Source organism: Loxodonta africana, chromosome 12 (genome assembly GCF_030014295.1).
Source record: "Loxodonta africana isolate mLoxAfr1 chromosome 12, mLoxAfr1.hap2, whole genome shotgun sequence".
NCBI classification, from domain to species: Eukaryota; Metazoa; Chordata; class Mammalia; order Proboscidea; family Elephantidae; genus Loxodonta; species Loxodonta africana.
In genome coordinates this window covers 7048778-7067623 of record NC_087353.1, presented here as the reverse complement: position 1 = coordinate 7067623, position 18846 = coordinate 7048778, and the positions used below count along the sequence as shown (strand labels likewise).

Sequence of the window (18846 nt, the reverse complement as noted above, 5' to 3'; positions counted from 1 at the left end):
CCCGGCTCCGCCCACCACCGACAGACGGCACCCGCGACTCCGCGTCCATGTCGGCCCACCACCGACAGACGGCACCCGCGACTCCGTGTCCATGTCGGCCCACCACCGACAGACGGCCATCGGCGACTCCGCGCCCGGCTCCGCCCACCACCGACAGACGGCACCCGCGACTCCGCGTCCATGTCGGCCCACCACCGACAGACGGCACCCGCGACTCCGTGTCCATGTCGGCCCACCACCGACAGACGGCCATCGGCGACTCCGCGCCCGGCTCCGCCCACCACCGACAGACGGCGCCCGCGACTCCGTGTCCATGTCGGCCCACCACCGACAGACGGCCATCGGCGACTCCGCGCCCGGCTCCGCCCACCACCGACAGACGGCGCCCGCGACTCCGTGTCCATGTCGGCCCACCACCGACAGACGGCACCCGCGACTCCGTGTCCATGTCGGCCCACCACCGACAGACGGCCATCGGCGACTCCGCGCCCGGCTCCGCCCACCACCGACAGACGGCACCCGCGACTCCGCGTCCATGTCGGCCCACCACCGACAGACGGCACCCGCGACTCCGTGTCCATGTCGGCCCACCACCGACACACGGCGCCCGCGACTCCGTGTCCATGTCGGCCCACCACCGACAGACGGCCATCGGCGACTCCGCGCCCGGCTCCGCCCACCACCGACAGACGGCACCCGCGACTCCGTGTCCATGTCGGCCCACCACCGACACACGGCGCCCGCGACTCCGTGTCCATGTCGGCCCACCACCGACAGACGGCCATCGGCGACTCCGCGCCCGGCTCCGCCCACCACCGACAGACGGCACCCGCGACTCCGCGTCCATGTCGGCCCACCACCGACAGACGGCACCCGCGACTCCGTGTCCATGTCGGCCCACCACCGACAGACGGCACCCGCGACTCCGTGTCCATGTCGGCCCACCACCGACAGACGGCCATCGGCGACTCCGCGCCCGGCTCCGCCCACCACCGACAGACGGCACCCGCGACTCCGCGTCCATGTCGGCCCACCACCGACAGACGGCACCCGCGACTCCGTGTCCATGTCGGCCCACCACCGACAGACGGCACCCGCGACTCCGTGTCCATGTCGGCCCACCACCGACAGACGGCCATCGGCGACTCCGCGCCCGGCTCCGCCCACCACCGACAGACGGCACCCGCGACTCCGCGTCCATGTCGGCCCACCACCGACAGACGGCACCCGCGACTCCGTGTCCATGTCGGCCCACCACCGACAGACGGCCATCGGCGACTCCGCGCCCGGCTCCGCCCACCACCGACAGACGGCACCCGCGACTCCGTGTCCATGTCGGCCCACCACCGACACACGGCGCCCGCGACTCCGTGTCCATGTCGGCCCACCACCGACAGACGGCCATCGGCGACTCCGCGCCCGGCTCCGCCCACCACCGACAGACGGCACCCGCGACTCCGTGTCCATGTCGGCCCACCACCGACAGACGGCACCCGCGACTCCGTGTCCATGTCGGCCCACCACCGACAGACGGCCATCGGCGACTCCGCGCCCGGCTCCGCCCACCACCGACAGACGGCACCCGCGACTCCGTGTCCATGTCGGCCCACCACCGACACACGGCGCCCGCGACTCCGTGTCCATGTCGGCCCACCACCGACAGACGGCCATCGGCGACTCCGCGCCCGGCTCCGCCCACCACCGACAGACGGCACCCGCGACTCCGTGTCCATGTCGGCCCACCACCGACACACGGCGCCCGCGACTCCGTGTCCATGTCGGCCCACCACCGACAGACGGCACCCGCGACTCCGTGTCCATGTCGGCCCACCACCGACAGACGGCCATCGGCGACTCCGCGCCCGGCTCCGCCCACCACCGACAGACGGCACCCGCGACTCCGCGTCCATGTCGGCCCACCACCGACAGACGGCACCCGCGACTCCGTGTCCATGTCGGCCCACCACCGACAGACGGCCATCGGCGACTCCGCGCCCGGCTCCGCCCACCACCGACAGACGGCACCCGCGACTCCGTGTCCATGTCGGCCCACCACCGACAGACGGCCATCGGCGACTCCGCGCCCGGCTCCGCCCACCACCGACAGACGGCACCCGCGACTCCGTGTCCATGTCGGCCCACCACCGACACACGGCGCCCGCGACTCCGTGTCCATGTCGGCCCACCACCGACAGACGGCACCCGCGACTCCATGTCCATGTCGGCCCACCACCGACAGACGGCCATCGGCGACTCCGCGCCCGGCTCCGCCCACCACCGACAGACGGCACCCGCGACTCCGCGTCCATGTCGGCCCACCACCGACAGACGGCACCCGCGACTCCGTGTCCATGTCGGCCCACCACCGACAGACGGCCATCGGCGACTCCGCGCCCGGCTCCGCCCACCACCGACAGACGGCACCCGCGACTCCGTGTCCATGTCGGCCCACCACCGACACACGGCGCCCGCGACTCCGTGTCCATGTCGGCCCACCACCGACAGACGGCCATCGGCGACTCCGCGCCCGGCTCCGCCCACCACCGACAGACGGCACCCGCGACTCCGTGTCCATGTCGGCCCACCACCGACAGACGGCACCCGCGACTCCGTGTCCATGTCGGCCCACCACCGACAGACGGCCATCGGCGACTCCGCGCCCGGCTCCGCCCACCACCGACAGACGGCACCCGCGACTCCGTGTCCATGTCGGCCCACCACCGACACACGGCGCCCGCGACTCCGTGTCCATGTCGGCCCACCACCGACAGACGGCCATCGGCGACTCCGCGCCCGGCTCCGCCCACCACCGACAGACGGCACCCGCGACTCCGTGTCCATGTCGGCCCACCACCGACAGACGGCACCCGCGACTCCGTGTCCATGTCGGCCCACCACCGACAGACGGCCATCGGCGACTCCGCGCCCGGCTCCGCCCACCACCGACAGACGGCACCCGCGACTCCGCGTCCATGTCGGCCCACCACCGACAGACGGCACCCGCGACTCCGTGTCCATGTCGGCCCACCACCGACAGACGGCCATCGGCGACTCCGCGCCCGGCTCCGCCCACCACCGACAGACGGCACCCGCGACTCCGTGTCCATGTCGGCCCACCACCGACAGACGGCCATCGGCGACTCCGCGCCCGGCTCCGCCCACCACCGACAGACGGCACCCGCGACTCCGTGTCCATGTCGGCCCACCACCGACACACGGCGCCCGCGACTCCGTGTCCATGTCGGCCCACCACCGACAGACGGCACCCGCGACTCCATGTCCATGTCGGCCCACCACCGACAGACGGCCATCGGCGACTCCGCGCCCGGCTCCGCCCACCACCGACAGACGGCACCCGCGACTCCGCGTCCATGTCGGCCCACCACCGACAGACGGCACCCGCGACTCCGTGTCCATGTCGGCCCACCACCGACAGACGGCCATCGGCGACTCCGCGCCCGGCTCCGCCCACCACCGACAGACGGCACCCGCGACTCCGTGTCCATGTCGGCCCACCACCGACACACGGCGCCCGCGACTCCGTGTCCATGTCGGCCCACCACCGACAGACGGCCATCGGCGACTCCGCGCCCGGCTCCGCCCACCACCGACAGACGGCACCCGCGACTCCGTGTCCATGTCGGCCCACCACCGACAGACGGCACCCGCGACTCCGTGTCCATGTCGGCCCACCACCGACAGACGGCCATCGGCGACTCCGCGCCCGGCTCCGCCCACCACCGACAGACGGCACCCGCGACTCCGTGTCCATGTCGGCCCACCACCGACACACGGCGCCCGCGACTCCGTGTCCATGTCGGCCCACCACCGACAGACGGCCATCGGCGACTCCGCGCCCGGCTCCGCCCACCACCGACAGACGGCACCCGCGACTCCGTGTCCATGTCGGCCCACCACCGACAGACGGCACCCGCGACTCCGTGTCCATGTCGGCCCACCACCGACAGACGGCCATCGGCGACTCCGCGCCCGGCTCCGCCCACCACCGACAGACGGCACCCGCGACTCCGCGTCCATGTCGGCCCACCACCGACAGACGGCCATCGGCGACTCCGCGCCCGGCTCCGCCCACCACCGACAGACGGCACCCGCGACTCCGCGTCCATGTCGGCCCACCACCGACAGATGGCACCCGCGACTCCGTGTCCATGTCGGCCCACCACCGACAGACGGCCATCGGCGACTCCGCGCCCGGCTCCGCCCACCACCGACAGACGGCACCCGCGACTCCGCGTCCATGTCGGCCCACCACCGACAGACGGCCATCGGCGACTCCGCGCCCGGCTCCGCCCACCACCGACAGACGGCACCCGCGACTCCGCGTCCATGTCGGCCCACCACCGACAGACGGCGCCCGCGACTCCGTGTCCATGTCGGCCCACCACCGACAGACGGCCATCGGCGACTCCGCGCCCGGCTCCGCCCACCACCGACAGACGGCACCCGCGACTCCGTGTCCATGTCGGCCCACCACCGACAGACGGCCATCGGCGACTCCGCGCCCGGCTCCGCCCACCACCGACAGACGGCACCCGCGACTCCGTGTCCATGTCGGCCCACCACCGACAGACGGCCATCGGCGACTCCGCGCCCGGCTCCGCCCACCACCGACAGACGGCACCCGCGACTCCGCGTCCATGTCGGCCCACCACCGACAGACGGCACCCGCGACTCCGTGTCCATGTCGGCCCACCACCGACAGACGGCACCCGCGACTCCGCGTCCATGTCGGCCCACCACCGACAGACGGCACCCGCGACTCCGTGTCCATGTCGGCCCACCACCGACAGACGGCACCCGCGACTCCGTGTCCATGTCGGCCCACCACCGACAGACGGCCATCGGCGACTCCGCGCCCGGCTCCGCCCACCACCGACAGACGGCACCCGCGACTCCGCGTCCATGTCGGCCCACCACCGACAGACGGCACCCGCGACTCCGCGTCCATGTCGGCCCACCACCGACAGACGGCACCCGCGACTCCGCGTCCATGTCGGCCCACCACCGACAGACGGCACCCGCGACTCCGCGTCCATGTCGGCCCACCACCGACAGACGGCACCCGCGACTCCGCGTCCATGTCGGCCCACCACCGACAGACGGCACCCGCGACTCCGCGTCCATGTCGGCCCACCACCGACAGACGGCACCCGCGACTCCGCGTCCATGTCGGCCCACCACCGACAGACGGCACCCGCGACTCCGTGTCCATGTCGGCCCACCACCGACAGACGGCACCCGCGACTCCGCGTCCATGTCGGCCCACCACCGACAGACGGCACCCGCGACTCCGTGTCCATGTCGGCCCACCACCGACAGACGGCACCCGCGACTCCGCGTCCATGTCGGCCCACCACCGACAGACGGCACCCGCGACTCCGTGTCCATGTCGGCCCACCACCGACAGACGGCACCCGCGACTCCGTGTCCATGTCGGCCCACCACCGACAGACGGCCATCGGCGACTCCGCGCCCGGCTCCGCCCACCACCGACAGACGGCACCCGCGACTCCGCGTCCATGTCGGCCCACCACCGACAGACGGCACCCGCGACTCCGTGTCCATGTCGGCCCACCACCGACAGACGGCACCCGCGACTCCGCGTCCATGTCGGCCCACCACCGACAGACGGCACCCGCGACTCCGTGTCCATGTCGGCCCACCACCGACAGACGGCACCCGCGACTCCGTGTCCATGTCGGCCCACCACCGACAGACGGCCATCGGCGACTCCGCGCCCGGCTCCGCCCACCACCGACAGACGGCACCCGCGACTCCGTGTCCATGTCGGCCCACCACCGACAGACGGCCATCGGCGACTCCGCGCCCGGCTCCGCCCACCACCGACAGACGGCACCCGCGACTCCGCGTCCATGTCGGCCCACCACCGACAGACGGCACCCGCGACTCCGTGTCCATGTCGGCCCACCACCGACAGACGGCCATCGGCGACTCCGCGCCCGGCTCCGCCCACCACCGACAGACGGCACCCGCGACTCCGCGTCCATGTCGGCCCACCACCGACACACGGCGCCCGCGACTCCGTGTCCATGTCGGCCCACCACCGACAGACGGCCATCGGCGACTCCGCGCCCGGCTCCGCCCACCACCGACAGACGGCGCCCGCGACTCCGTGTCCATGTCGGCCCACCACCGACACACGGCACCCGCGACTCCGTGTCCATGTCGGCCCACCACCGACAGACGGCCATCGGCGACTCCGCGCCCGGCTCGGCCCGCCACCGACAGACGGCGCCGGCGACTCTGCACCTCCATTTGCTAGTCCAGTGGTTTTCACTTTTCTTGCATACATACCCCCACAAGTGTTGAAAAGGGGCCGTATAAAAGATCTTTATGCTGCATTGTCAATAAATACTTAAAAATAAACTTGCAGCATCTCTCTTTCATAAGTAAATACCGAAGCAAATTAATATGTACCTTAGCTCAGTCAGAAATTTTACATCATTCTTTTTTTCTCTCTGAAGTCTAACTTGTCTCTAATTTTACCCTAGTAAAATGCCTTTTATCATAGCGTTCCTACAGGACAGAGTAGAATGGCCCATCGTGTTTCCAAGGAAGTACATCTTTACGGGACTGCCACATCTTTTTCCCGCAGAGCAGCGGGTGGGTTCAAACTGTCAACGTCTGGGTAAGTAGCCTAGTGCTTAGCCACTGTGCCACCTGAGTCGCTGAGTTGGAATCATCTCCCAGGCAATGGGTCTTTTTGGGGGTTTATAATGACTTTATCATATATTTCTCAAACAAATTTTATTTAAAAAAATTTCCACGATGTTAAATGTAATTTTTTCTAGATTACAATTTAGTAGTATGCAATTGATAAAAATAACAATTATTAATTTTGATAATTATTCAATACAAAGGGTAAAATTTTACTGGAAATGAATCTGAATGAGAGGAAAAGAATTTGGGCTTTTCTTCCCAATTGTGGCGGAATATTTATTATTGCTATAAGACATGGTTCTGCATGAATTCTCTTCCTATTTTTCATTTTTACAGAAGTAATTGCTGAGACACTTTGATCACATAAATAAGTAGATGACAGCGCAAGGGATTTTTTTTTAATAGCAATGTCACTTGATTCACTGAATTCCCTCTGCGTTACATGCCAGAAATCAGAGAAATCCATCATCGCAAATTATTTTTAATGATCTGTCAGCTGATAACTCAATTAGTTCCTTCAATTTTGCTGGAAGAAATGTAAACCATTTGACTTGCAAAGGGATTTGCTACTTAGTCACCAGAACAAGTCACTTTCTCTCCATGAGACCAGGATTCCCAAGAGTCCCTTTTTTGGCTATCCCAAAGGGGTTTCCATATCCAGGAGCAAGGACCTCAGAAGGACTGGAATAAATGAGAGGTAAGCCCTTCTTACATAAAGTGGGAGAATTAAGAGTTACAAAAGGGAAATGAGGTCAGAACGCCAACAAGACCCTTAGACAGATTCTGAAGAAAATCCAATTTAGGGAAGAGTTAAAGAGGTCCTTTTCACAGGAAGCTTCAGGGCTCCTCATTTGCATGCGCCCCTCCAAGCCCCCTACTTCTGTATTCACAAATCTTTTCTTTTTTTCCTTTAAGAAGGTCTCCAGAATTGTATAAAGCTTCAAAATCCACAAAACCTGAGCTCACTCCTAAAAGAACATTATGGAAACCAAAGATCTAGGAATCAATTCCTCCAGAACTGTCTGTCCTCACACATTCCTTGAAAATCTGCAGCAGCAGGTTACTGAATCACCAGTTAGTGATTGCAGGGGTCAGGCACCGTCCCCAGTGAGTGATTGCAGGGGTCAGGCGCCGTCCCCAGTGAGTGATTGCAGGGGTCAGGCGCCGTCCCCAGTGAGTGATTGCAGGGGTCAGGCGCCGTCCCCAGTGAGTGATTTCAGGGGTCAGGCGCCGTCCCCAGTGAGTGATTTCAGGGGTCAGGCGCCGTCCCCAGTGAGTGATTTCAGGGGTCAGGCGCCGTCCCCAGTGAGTGATTTCAGGGGTCAGGCACCGTCCCCAGTTAGTGGATTTCAGGGGTAAGGCACCTTCCCACTTTCTTCCACGGTGTTGGTGCTATCCTGCTATCTGACTCTCCGTTTGTGATCTTTTTTTCTCTCTGGATGTTTGCAGTCTCCTTTGCCCCTTATTTTGAGACATTGTCATTTAATGTCGGTCTAGAGGGCAGTGGTGATTTAGTGGTAGAATTAAAAAAAGTCAGCAGTTGGAATCCACCAGCTGCTCCTTGGAAACCCTATGGGGCAGTTCTATTCTGTCCTATAGGGGTGTTATGAGCTGGAATTGACTTGACGGCAATGGGTTTGGTTTCAGTTTTCTCCCGCAAAAACAGTGGGTCTTTGGGACCTGGGTGCAGGACAGTTTCCAGTCTTTTCCCCAGGAGCTTAAGGCTTTCACTTTCTATGAGAAGAGGGGCAGGGGATCAGGCATCCCTCCCCGAGATAGCCTACCTTTCCCTACACGCTTACCTCACTGAGAGGGCTCTTATCTGGTGTCCTGTCCAGACCTCATCTTTCTCGGAATTATCTAGCAGATGCCCACAGAAAAGAGCTTGTGAGAGAGCACAGCCTCCCCTACTGGGATCTCACCTGACAGCCCACACTCCGTTCTTCATAATTCACTGTAACTTTAGCTGATTTCTCCTTACCAGCTTCTGTGGTGGCCGCCTATTCTTCCCAGGCTCTGCAAACAGTCTGTGTATCCCACCTCTCCTTGGAGAGGCTTTGTTGTTCTTTAAAATTCAGTTCACTCAGTTGCTTTGTGACGCTGGCTCTCTGATGAGTTCAAGAAACCTTAATGTTTTGTAGATTATTCAGCTTTATCTCATTGCAGGAATGAGAACACATTCTCTTGCAATTTTCTACATCCCATGCATTGTCTGTTCCTTTTATAGTATCCTGATTTCTCTTAGATATTTAATGACAAGGTTTTTTTGGAAAGGAAGAGAGATAGCTATTGTCATTTGCAGACTGTTATGGATTGAATTGTGTCCCCCGCCTCCCCCAAAAGATATGCCATCCTTGTACCTGTGAATGTAACCTTGTTTGGATATAGGGTCTTTCTCTGAAGATGTTATTAGTTAAAGAGGTCAGACCAAGTTGAGGGTAGATCCTAACCTATAAAAGAGGAGAATAGACACAGGCACAGAGTCAGACGGGGCGGGGGGAAGACTGCATGTAAACATACACCTACAAGCCAAGGAACTCTGAGAAATGGCTGGGGCTGCAAGAAGCTGGGAGAGATGGGGAGCGGGGTCGGGGGGGCCTTCTCTTAGAGTTGACAGAAAGTGCACAGCCCTGCTGACATACTGAACTTGAACTTCTAGCCTTCAGAACTGTGAGACAATATGTTTTTATTCTTTAAAGCCACCCACTTTGTGGTACTTTGTTACAGTAGTCCCAGGAAACTAAGACACAGACAACTGTGAACATAACAAGATCCAGGAGATTATATAAATGATTAGAACAAATCAGTACATTTAGCAAAGTACCAAGACTATGTCAACATGCAAAAATCAGTTGTGTTTTCTAAATACAGCAGCAAACAACTGGAAAATAACAAAACCATTTACAATAACATTAAATTAAAAAAAAGCTACAGATCTAACGGACCCCTTGTGGCGCAGTGGTTAAGAGTTATGACTGCTAACTAAAAGGTTAGCAGTTTGAATCTACCGGCTGCTTCTTGAAAACCCTATTAGGCAGTTCTACTCTGTCCTATAAGGTCGCTATGAGTAGGAACTGACTCGACGGCAATGGGTTTGAGTTTAGTTTTGGTTTTATAGATCTAATAAAAGATCTCCACACTGAAAGCTATAAAACAGTGCTGAGAGAAATTAAGGAAGGCCTATTAAATAGAGATATGCCATATTCATGCAACAGAAGACTCAATATTGTTAAAATGTCTATTGTTATTAAGTTGATACGTAAATTCAACAGAATCTATGCCCAAATTCCAGCATGCTATTTTGCACAAATATTTTGTTGTTCCATACTTTGCTAACACTGGCATTGTCAGAATTTTTAATTTTAGACATTCTATTGGGTGCAAGGAAACCCTTGGGGTGTAGTGGTTAAGAGCCATGGCTGCTAACCAAAGGGTTGGCAGTTCGAATCCACCAGGCGCTCCTTGGAAGCTCTATGGGGCAGTTCTACCCTGCACTATAGAGTCGCTATGAGTCGGAATCGACTCGACGGCACTGGGTTTGGTTTTTTTTTTTTTTTTTGGTTTATTGGGTGCAAAGTGGTATTTCAATATGGTTTTAAGTTGCATTTCTCTTAACGATCAGGGATGTTGACCAGCTTTTCATGTACCTTTTGGGTGTTTGTGTATATTCTTACGTGAAGTATTTATTCAAATCTTTTCCCCACTGTGAATGAGTGATCTTATTAAAGGTTCTTAGTACATTGTGGACACAAGTCGCTTGTTAGATATGGTCAGTTGATTTCTGACAGAGGTGTCAAGTCAATTCAATGGGGAAAGACCAGTCTTTTTAGCAAATGCACTGGAGTAACTGGATGTCAATATAGAAAACTATGAGTCCCAAAGCATATCTCACTTCATAATCAAAAACCGATTCAAGGTGGAACATAGAACCCAGAGCAACAAATAAAACCCAGAACAATATGACTCCCTAGGGAGAAATACAGGAGAATATTTTCATGACTGTGCGGTAAAGATCTCTTGAAAAGGGCACAAAAAGCACAAAGCATAATGAAAAAAAATTAATAAACTGAACTTCATTAAAATTAAAATTTTCTATTCTTCAAGATACTCTATCGAAAAACAAACAATCACAGAAGACTGGGGAAATTAGTCATGTTAATTGTATGACAAAGGAATTGTGTTCAGAATACACAAAAAACTACTACAGAGCAACAATAAAAAGACAAATAATCCAATTTTCAAAAACAGGCAAAAGATTTGAATAGTTACTAAAAGAAGATATACTAATGGCCAGTAAGCACAAATGAAAACATGATCAAAAGCCTTAGTCAATAAGGAAATGCAAATTAAAATCGATGTAAATACTATTTCACATGTACTAGAATGGTTACAATAATAAAATAAAAAGACTCAAGACATCAAATGTTGGCAAAGACGTGAAGTAACTCTCATCACACGTTGCTGGTGGGACTGTAAAATCGTACAACCTCTTCAGAGAATTGCTTGGTAACTTCGTAAAAGTTAAACACATACCTGCCCTAAAACAAACAAGCCCACTGCCGTCGAGCTGATCCTGACTCGGGGCGACCCTGACTCGGGGCGATCCTGACTCGGGGTGACCCCGGACGTCATGGCAGAACCGAGTTCCGATGGGTTCCCGTGGCGGTGATTCTTCCAGAAGCAGATCACCGGGACCTTCTCCCATGGTAACGCTGGGTGGGTCAGAACCACTCAGCCTTTCAGCTGGCAGGCTTAGTAGGCAAGCGCAAGCCATCTGTGCCAACCACATACACTCTATGTCCCATTAATTTATACTCCCCTAAGTATACACGCAAAGGTATGAGAACATGTCCACAAAAAAAATAAATAAAAATAAAAGAGTACTGCACAAGAATATTCATAGCAGCCTTATTCTTAATGGCTCCAAAGTGGAAATAACCCAAATGTCCATCAACAGTAGAGTAGATAAATTATCGTGTATCATTACAACGCAATACTTCTCCTTAATAAAATGGAGCAAACTACTGATGTGCAACAACACAAATAAATTTCAAACATTATGTTAAAGAAAAGAGGCTATATACAGAAAATAGCACGTACTGGAGGATTCCACTTAGATGAAATTCAAACACAGGCAAAACTAACCTTTGGTGACAGACACATGATAATGGTTTCAAGAAGGGTAGGGAGAGTGGGCAGCTGATTGGCACGACTGGAGGGGGCCAGGGAATATGGACATGGTGCACATCTTATTTTGCGTAATGGTTATACCAGTGTATCCAACTATCACCCATGAAATGATAAAACCCTCAAAAACACGTGCACCTCTGTTCGTTGTCTAAAACCATGTGAAATGATGCTACTTGGTTGTGCTCATCCACATTCTGTTTGACCAGAACACCCAACGCACTGCAGCCCTCTCTGAGCGGTGGAGACAGTTCTGAAAGGAGAGAGAAGTATGAAGCTCACTGCAGAGGAAGGAAGAAACGGGAATCCTGCCGCCTTCCCAGGTCCCAGTGTGAGGCCCTTCCTGAGGCACAGCCTGTTTCCTATCCTTGTCACATTCTATCTTTGTGACAAATTCTCTCTTTCTTTTTAGCTAGGGCCAAGTGGTTTCAGCTACCTATAGCCGAAGAGTCTAAATTGTCAATGGCATGTGGATTTACTGCTTGTCTGCTGTCACAACTCAAAGACGTATGACATGCTAGGATAGACATTTAAAGCTTACAAACCGTACACGTGGGAGCAGATCACTGAGGAAACCTGGAGAGATGGCAGCACACACACCCTCGTTCTGACTGGAGTCCCCTCCGTGTCCTCTTACTCTGCACTGTCCTTACACTAGTCCTCCAGGATATGCCCTGGATGCTGTTGGGTTCCCTGCTGTTCACAGTTCCTGCTTTTTTACCCACACTTGGACACTGGTGTTAACTTTGATGCACAAAACCACAAGCAATTTTGCCGCACAGAACGTGGCTTCCACCAGCATTAGCAAAACCCTATGTTGTGCTGATCACAGCTCAGGCTCTTAAGTTTGACGCCCTCCTGCTAACTCCTAGACTCCTTTGAAAGAAAATTCTGACTAGATAAAAAGCTGTATTTACAGTCTGTAATCTTTTTATTCACTCATACGCATTTCTTTGATAAAACCAACTTCTAAACCTTTAAAACTAGTCTTTTTTAAATATAATAAACACATTCTGAAATCAAGCTTACATCAATATTTTGATTTTTAATTCAATGTCTTTATACCAAATAACATCTTCCCAACGCCCACTGACATGAAATGACTGAACACTAGAGCTTTTGTGGAAGAGATCACCCAAAGGATTATGAATAGCTTTGAAGAAAGTTAAGAGATTTGTTAAGAATCAAAATGGATTCATTCATTTTAAAAGTTAAAATCAACTTGAAAAAAAAAATCACTCCTTCATGGCTTAAGCTTGTCATTTGTCATTATTACATTCGCATATAACTTATTTTAGTAAAATATGAATAATTTAAAGAATTGTCCCTTAACTGTATTCAGAAAAATGAGGTATTAAATTGTTTATTTTTAAATAGTGATACAAAAAATAAAAAGTTAACTTTTTAGGCAAAAAAAAAAGTATGTGTAACAGAGGGACTATATATTACATAAAAGAAGCAGTACTTTGTTATTTATCTTCTAAGGTAAAATTCTATTTGATACATTGGCCTAGAATTTGTAGATGTTAATTTCAGCCTTAGAAATGATCCATCCATGCATAAAGCTTCAACTGTCCCACCTCACCTTGTCTTCCTATCACCAAATACATTATCGTTGAATAATCACTATTAAAACTTTTTAAGTTGGAGGAGGGAGGAAAAAGCAAATAGATTCTAAAACAATTTTTTTTTTTTTTTAAGTAGGGTGTCGGTTCAATAAAATTCAGAGAGAAAAACACAAAACCTTAAGGATGGCATGCTTATCACATAGTAATGCTCTAATGGAAACCCTGGTGGCATAGTAGTTAAATGCTATGGCTGCTAACCAAAAGGTCAGCAGTTTGAATCTACCAGGTCCTCCTTGGAAACCCTATGGGGCAGTCCTACTCTGTCCTATAGGGTTGCTGTGAGTCGGAATCAACTCCACGGCAACGGGTTTGGTTTTAGTTTAACACAAAGCATTCTCTTCACATGACCTGCCCCCCCCCCTTTTTTTTTTAATATTCTTATACTCATTGAAAAAACAAGTAAATTTCTAATAGGTAGAACAGGTATATTCCATGAAAAATAAAAGTTCATTTAACATCAGTCATTTATCTTCTGTATTAATTCAGGCAATCCGAATTCTATCCTGACGTTCTGTTGGAATCGGCACCAGAAGAGAAACAGCTGAGAGTAAGGTGTGCTTGCCTATGGCAGCCTTGAGGCGGGATGCTATACTGGGAGCTTAGGGCTTCCTGAAAACATTAAGGCATTTGAAAAGTATACAGAATGGGAACATGAAAAACAGTGCTCTGTCCTGTATGAAAAGCGTGCTTTGTGTGACCCTACATTTAGGAGAGGTGCAAGAAAATTTCCCCTCCTCGCTTGTGATATATGCACCTGGTACCAGAATCCAGAATTGTGCCCATCAGCAATCCACTCTATTGTAGGTTCAGTAGGTTTCTGTGGGCTTGCCTGGAAACCTAATCACTGTGTATTAACACTATTTCTGTGGTAAAACGTGTTCCAAGTAAATGGAGACCTGACCTGCAGGGCAGGAAGCAGATTTGTGGGCTGACTGAGCCCGCTTGCTGAGATCCAGTTGAGGAAGCGTTATAAGATATGTGAATAAATGGGAATTAAGTTGTCTCTTGTGACGAGGTTATTCAGCTGGGCCAGCAGAAGAAAGAACGAGTCCTTCGGGAACAGAATCACATAGAGAACAAATGTCTAATGAAAGGATATCGTTAAAGAGATACGGAAACGATTCCAACAAAGGATATTCAGCGATCCAAGTTATTTACTTATCTATGTGGACAGTAACAGTTTCCAGCCAGTCGCTGTGGCCTTATGTACCTGTCTCTCCACACAGTGGTCTCTCACTTTGTTGATATGGCTACACTGCCAGAGAACTGGAGTTAGCGAACCTTTCGCTGCAGGCAGTAACTGCTCAAGTGATCTTGGCAAAGGCCATCACTGGGATGGACACCCACCAAAGACTTACTGGTAAGTGAGAGTAACAAAGAGAAGGACATCAGGGGCCTTTCCCTCAGTGACACAAGATGAATGAAGGGTCAAAGTCATCCAAGGATCAGTACAGCTGAGCATGACAGTGACAGAAGAAGTACATATTCTCATCACAGCAAAACCAAGGACTGGCTGAACCAATACCCCCACTCCTCAGCCTGAACTTCAAGTCCAAAAAAAAAAAAATTAAAGATGAACTCGAAACAAAAAATAATACTTTCATCTAGTCTTTGGTTGGGAAATATTTATATTGGCTTCTTTCCCCACCCAGGTTAAATTTTTCATTCACCAGCTCTGTCCCTCCTGCCACGCGGCAATCCTGCTGTCAAGAACTTTTCAAAACTGAGTCACCAAATAAGAGCCTGGAGGCTCGTAGTGTGTCTTCTCCAGTGTAAATATAGATTCCTGAAGTTAAAATGAGTATCTGTAATGCGCTGCTACCTGCGAACAACATTACCTGTCAAAGGCTGAACTCTCTTGAGTTTTGCTTTCTCAGGTGTCACCTTTTCAGGTGGTTTTTCTGAGATCAAAGTTGCCGTTGCAATCTTTTCTTGACCACTTGGAACATCAGGAAAAAGTTTCTTCAGCACTTTTCCAACAAACACTATAAAGACAAGCAATTAACAAAAGAAAAGAAAGGGATGACTTGTGGCAGTTTTATTTAAATAATACATGGCTTCTTAATTTAAAACAAAGGCAAAACCATATCCTAACATCACCAGCCTTACGACCAAGCCGCTGGGGCCCCATCTGGGGGACTGTGCCTCAGAGGGCCCACCTGGCTCACTTCCAGCTGAGCCTCTCCCCTGGGACAAGTGAGCAGGGTTTCCACCTGTGCGTGCACAAGGGACCGGGAGCCACCAGTGGGACGAGGAGGGGGCAGAGCTGCATCCTTGTGAAGGTCAGTGTAGGAGTTTGTATTTTTGCTTATGTGTAATTCGATTTTCCTCCCAATTGCTCTTTTTTCTTATTGAATTTCTATGTAAAGTATAGGCTGTGAACCAAACTCAGAGTTCAGGGGGATGAAGTCTCGGGTACTAAGTGTGCTTTTGGAGAAGGTAGGTCCAAGGTGCAGTTCACACAGAAAATCCCAAACACAGGCCCGAGAAAGCCGTTATCACTGGAAAGACGTAAAGGAAAAGTACACTGCCCCTGCTCCCGACAACTCTAGAGAAGAGTCCCATTTGTACCTCCTTCCTGTTTAAAATGAATACACTAACAGCCACAATTAAGGAAACAATTCTGGTATTGCTAAAATGGTTTTAACATGTATGTGGAGATTTTTCACTTTAGTTTACATCCTGGTTTAACTAGAGGAAAAAAAAGCTGTCAATGAATAAATATTTCCATGCTGATTTAAGTGCCATTATCCTACACGACTTAAAACTCAATTTACCAGCACATCTTGCAAGGATCACTGAATCCCAAAGCCTTTTTGATCTCTGTAGTTTTTCCTACCGTATTGATTAGTCTGCTCTATCGACAGCAGTATGATTGCTGTAAGTGGCTTCACCTGGTCTAGAGGTTTAAGCCAAGCGGTTCCTTGCTTGGGGCAAGAGTCATCAAGACTTGAGTGGTTAAGGCCATGCCAAGAGACCATGCACAAGCTTCAAAGGCCTTTAAGGAAATCTTTTTGCAGGTCACTTTTTTCTGAGAGTTAGTTCCAAGCCAGACCGTGAACTTGTCTCCGACATTAGTGTCTCCAAGATCCCACTCTGGTTATTAACTCTGATTAGGCTCTGCTGTTGTTGTTGTTAGGTGCCATCAAGTCAGTTCTGGCTCATAGTGACCCCATGCACAACAGAACCAACCACTGCCCAGTCCTGCACCATCCTCACAATCATTGCTTTGTTTGAGCCCACTGTTCCAACCACTGTGTTAATCCATCTTGTTGAGAGTTTTCCTCTTCTTCACTGACCGTCTACTTTACCAAGCATGATGTCCTTCTCCAGGGACTGGTCCTTGCTGACGATATGTCCAAAGTACATGAGATAATGTCTCACCATCCGTGCTTCCAAGGAGCATTGCAACTGTACTTCTTCCCAGGCAGACTTGTTTGTTCTTCTGGCAGTCCATCATATATTCAATATTCTTTGCCAATAGCATAATTCAAAGGTGTCTATTCTTCTTTGGTCTTCTTTATTTATTGTCCAGCTTTTGCAAGCATATGAGATGACTGAAAATACCATTACTTTTTTTTTTTTTTTTTGGGTCAGAGGCACCTTAGTTCTCAAAATGACATCTCTGCTTTTTAACACTTGAAGGAGGTCTTTTGCAGCAGATTTGCCCAGTGCCCATTTACTTACTGATCCAAGTAAAATGAAATCCTTGACAACTTCAATCTTTTTTCCAATTATCATGACGTTGCTTACTGGTCCAGTTGTGAGGATTTTTGTTTTCTTTACGTTGAAGTATAACCTGTACTGAAGGCTGTGTTCTTTGATCTTCATCAGTAAGTGCCTCAAGTCCTCCTCACTGTCAGCAAGCAACATTGTGACATTTGCATAACGCACGTTGTTAATGAGTCTTCCTCCAATCCTGCTGCCTCATTCTTTTTCATATAGTTCAGCTTTTCGGATTATTTGCTCAGCATACAGACTGAATAGGCTCTAGATACTGTAAACTTAACCTCATGTGGCATTAATCACAGTCCTAAGATCTAGACCTGACACTCTGGGCTCATGAGAAGCCCTATTTCACTAGGAAAAAACTCCTTTCTACCCCCACCCTAGGTCTCCCATGTAGGCAAAAACAAAACAAAACAAAACTCAAAACTCACAACACTCAGGTTCTAAAAGCAGAGACCTGTTTGTTAGGGATAGACTTAATAAGAAATCACCGGGGTCCCAGAGTGGGCTATATTCATCGCCCAGGCATTATCCCATGGGATGACTGCCAACTGATAAGAAGGACCTCTCAGGCTGCAGTGTGGCTGATCCTGGGACCCGTGCTATGGGTTCTGAGATTCCTATTTTAGGGAAAGCTGAGAAGAATCGAGATGCAGAACAGCATCCACACAAATACTCTGCTGTGGCCCCTAGCCAGTTACCAAGGCTCACTCGTTTCCTCATCCAAAGTATCCAGCTGCCTCCAGGCTGCTATAGCAGAGGAAGTGCTGTCTCCTAACTGGCTTATTTTATTTTTATTTTTTAAACTAAATCTATGGCATTAAATGCAAAGGCCTGCTACTTCTTGTTTCAGCTGCTTTATTTTACTAAGTGAAGCAAAGTTTTCTATCACTAAGACAAAAGAAGTTCCGTAGCGAATACAATATTCTACATCCTTCATGACTTAAAACTGTCCAAATCAACTCTCAAAGTTTATTCCCTTTTCTTAAGGTGAGAAAATCATGACAATATTCTTTAAGAAATCCCTCTGTGTGTTGGAAAGGGACTGAGCTCAAAGCTGGATTAAACTGGGTTAAACTGTAGTTCTGCCACTTGTTTAAATTATGTTACCTTCCTGAGCCTCAGTTTTTTCATCGATAAAATAGGCAAAAATAATGCATAAACAGTGACGTTGCAAGACTAAATAAACACGCGTGTAACATATTTGGCTAGCACAAATCACACATTAGCTGTGTCTTGGCTTCTGAGACAATCCCTTTCCCCTCATCTGGCTTTTCTCTTGGGCTCACTCCCTTCGTCATCTCAGCCTGTAAGTACTGGGGTTTTCTTGGGTCCTGCCTACGTACTTTTCTCCTTATTCTATATATTGTTAGGTTGATCTCCATTTCCTCACAGAGTCTCAACAATACACTAAAAGGCTGTAATCTTCTATACCCAGTATGAGTTCTAGACACCTGTTTCCAACAACTTGACAGATACCTCCACCTTGATTTCCTTTTACCAGTTTAAAAAAAAAAAAAGGAAACCAACCAGTTGCCTTTGAGTCGATCCTGACTCATGCTGACTCCACAGGGTTTTCAGTGGTCCATTTTTTGGAAGT

The 18846-nt window shown here is 51.9% G+C and overlaps 1 protein-coding gene across 4 annotated transcripts in view; it reads right to left on the bottom strand.

The window, feature by feature from the left end:
* ERICH1 (glutamate rich 1) overlaps positions 1 to 18846 on the bottom strand; it is a 112896-nt gene that overhangs the window by 69204 nt on the left and 24846 nt on the right. For all 4 annotated transcript variants that reach the window (XM_023550384.2, XM_023550383.2, XM_003411860.4 and 1 more), the window contains exon 2: positions 15356 to 15502. In XM_023550384.2, coding sequence (XP_023406152.1) covers positions 15356 to 15502 — 147 coding nt within the window. The remainder of the gene's footprint in view (positions 1 to 15355; positions 15503 to 18846) is intronic.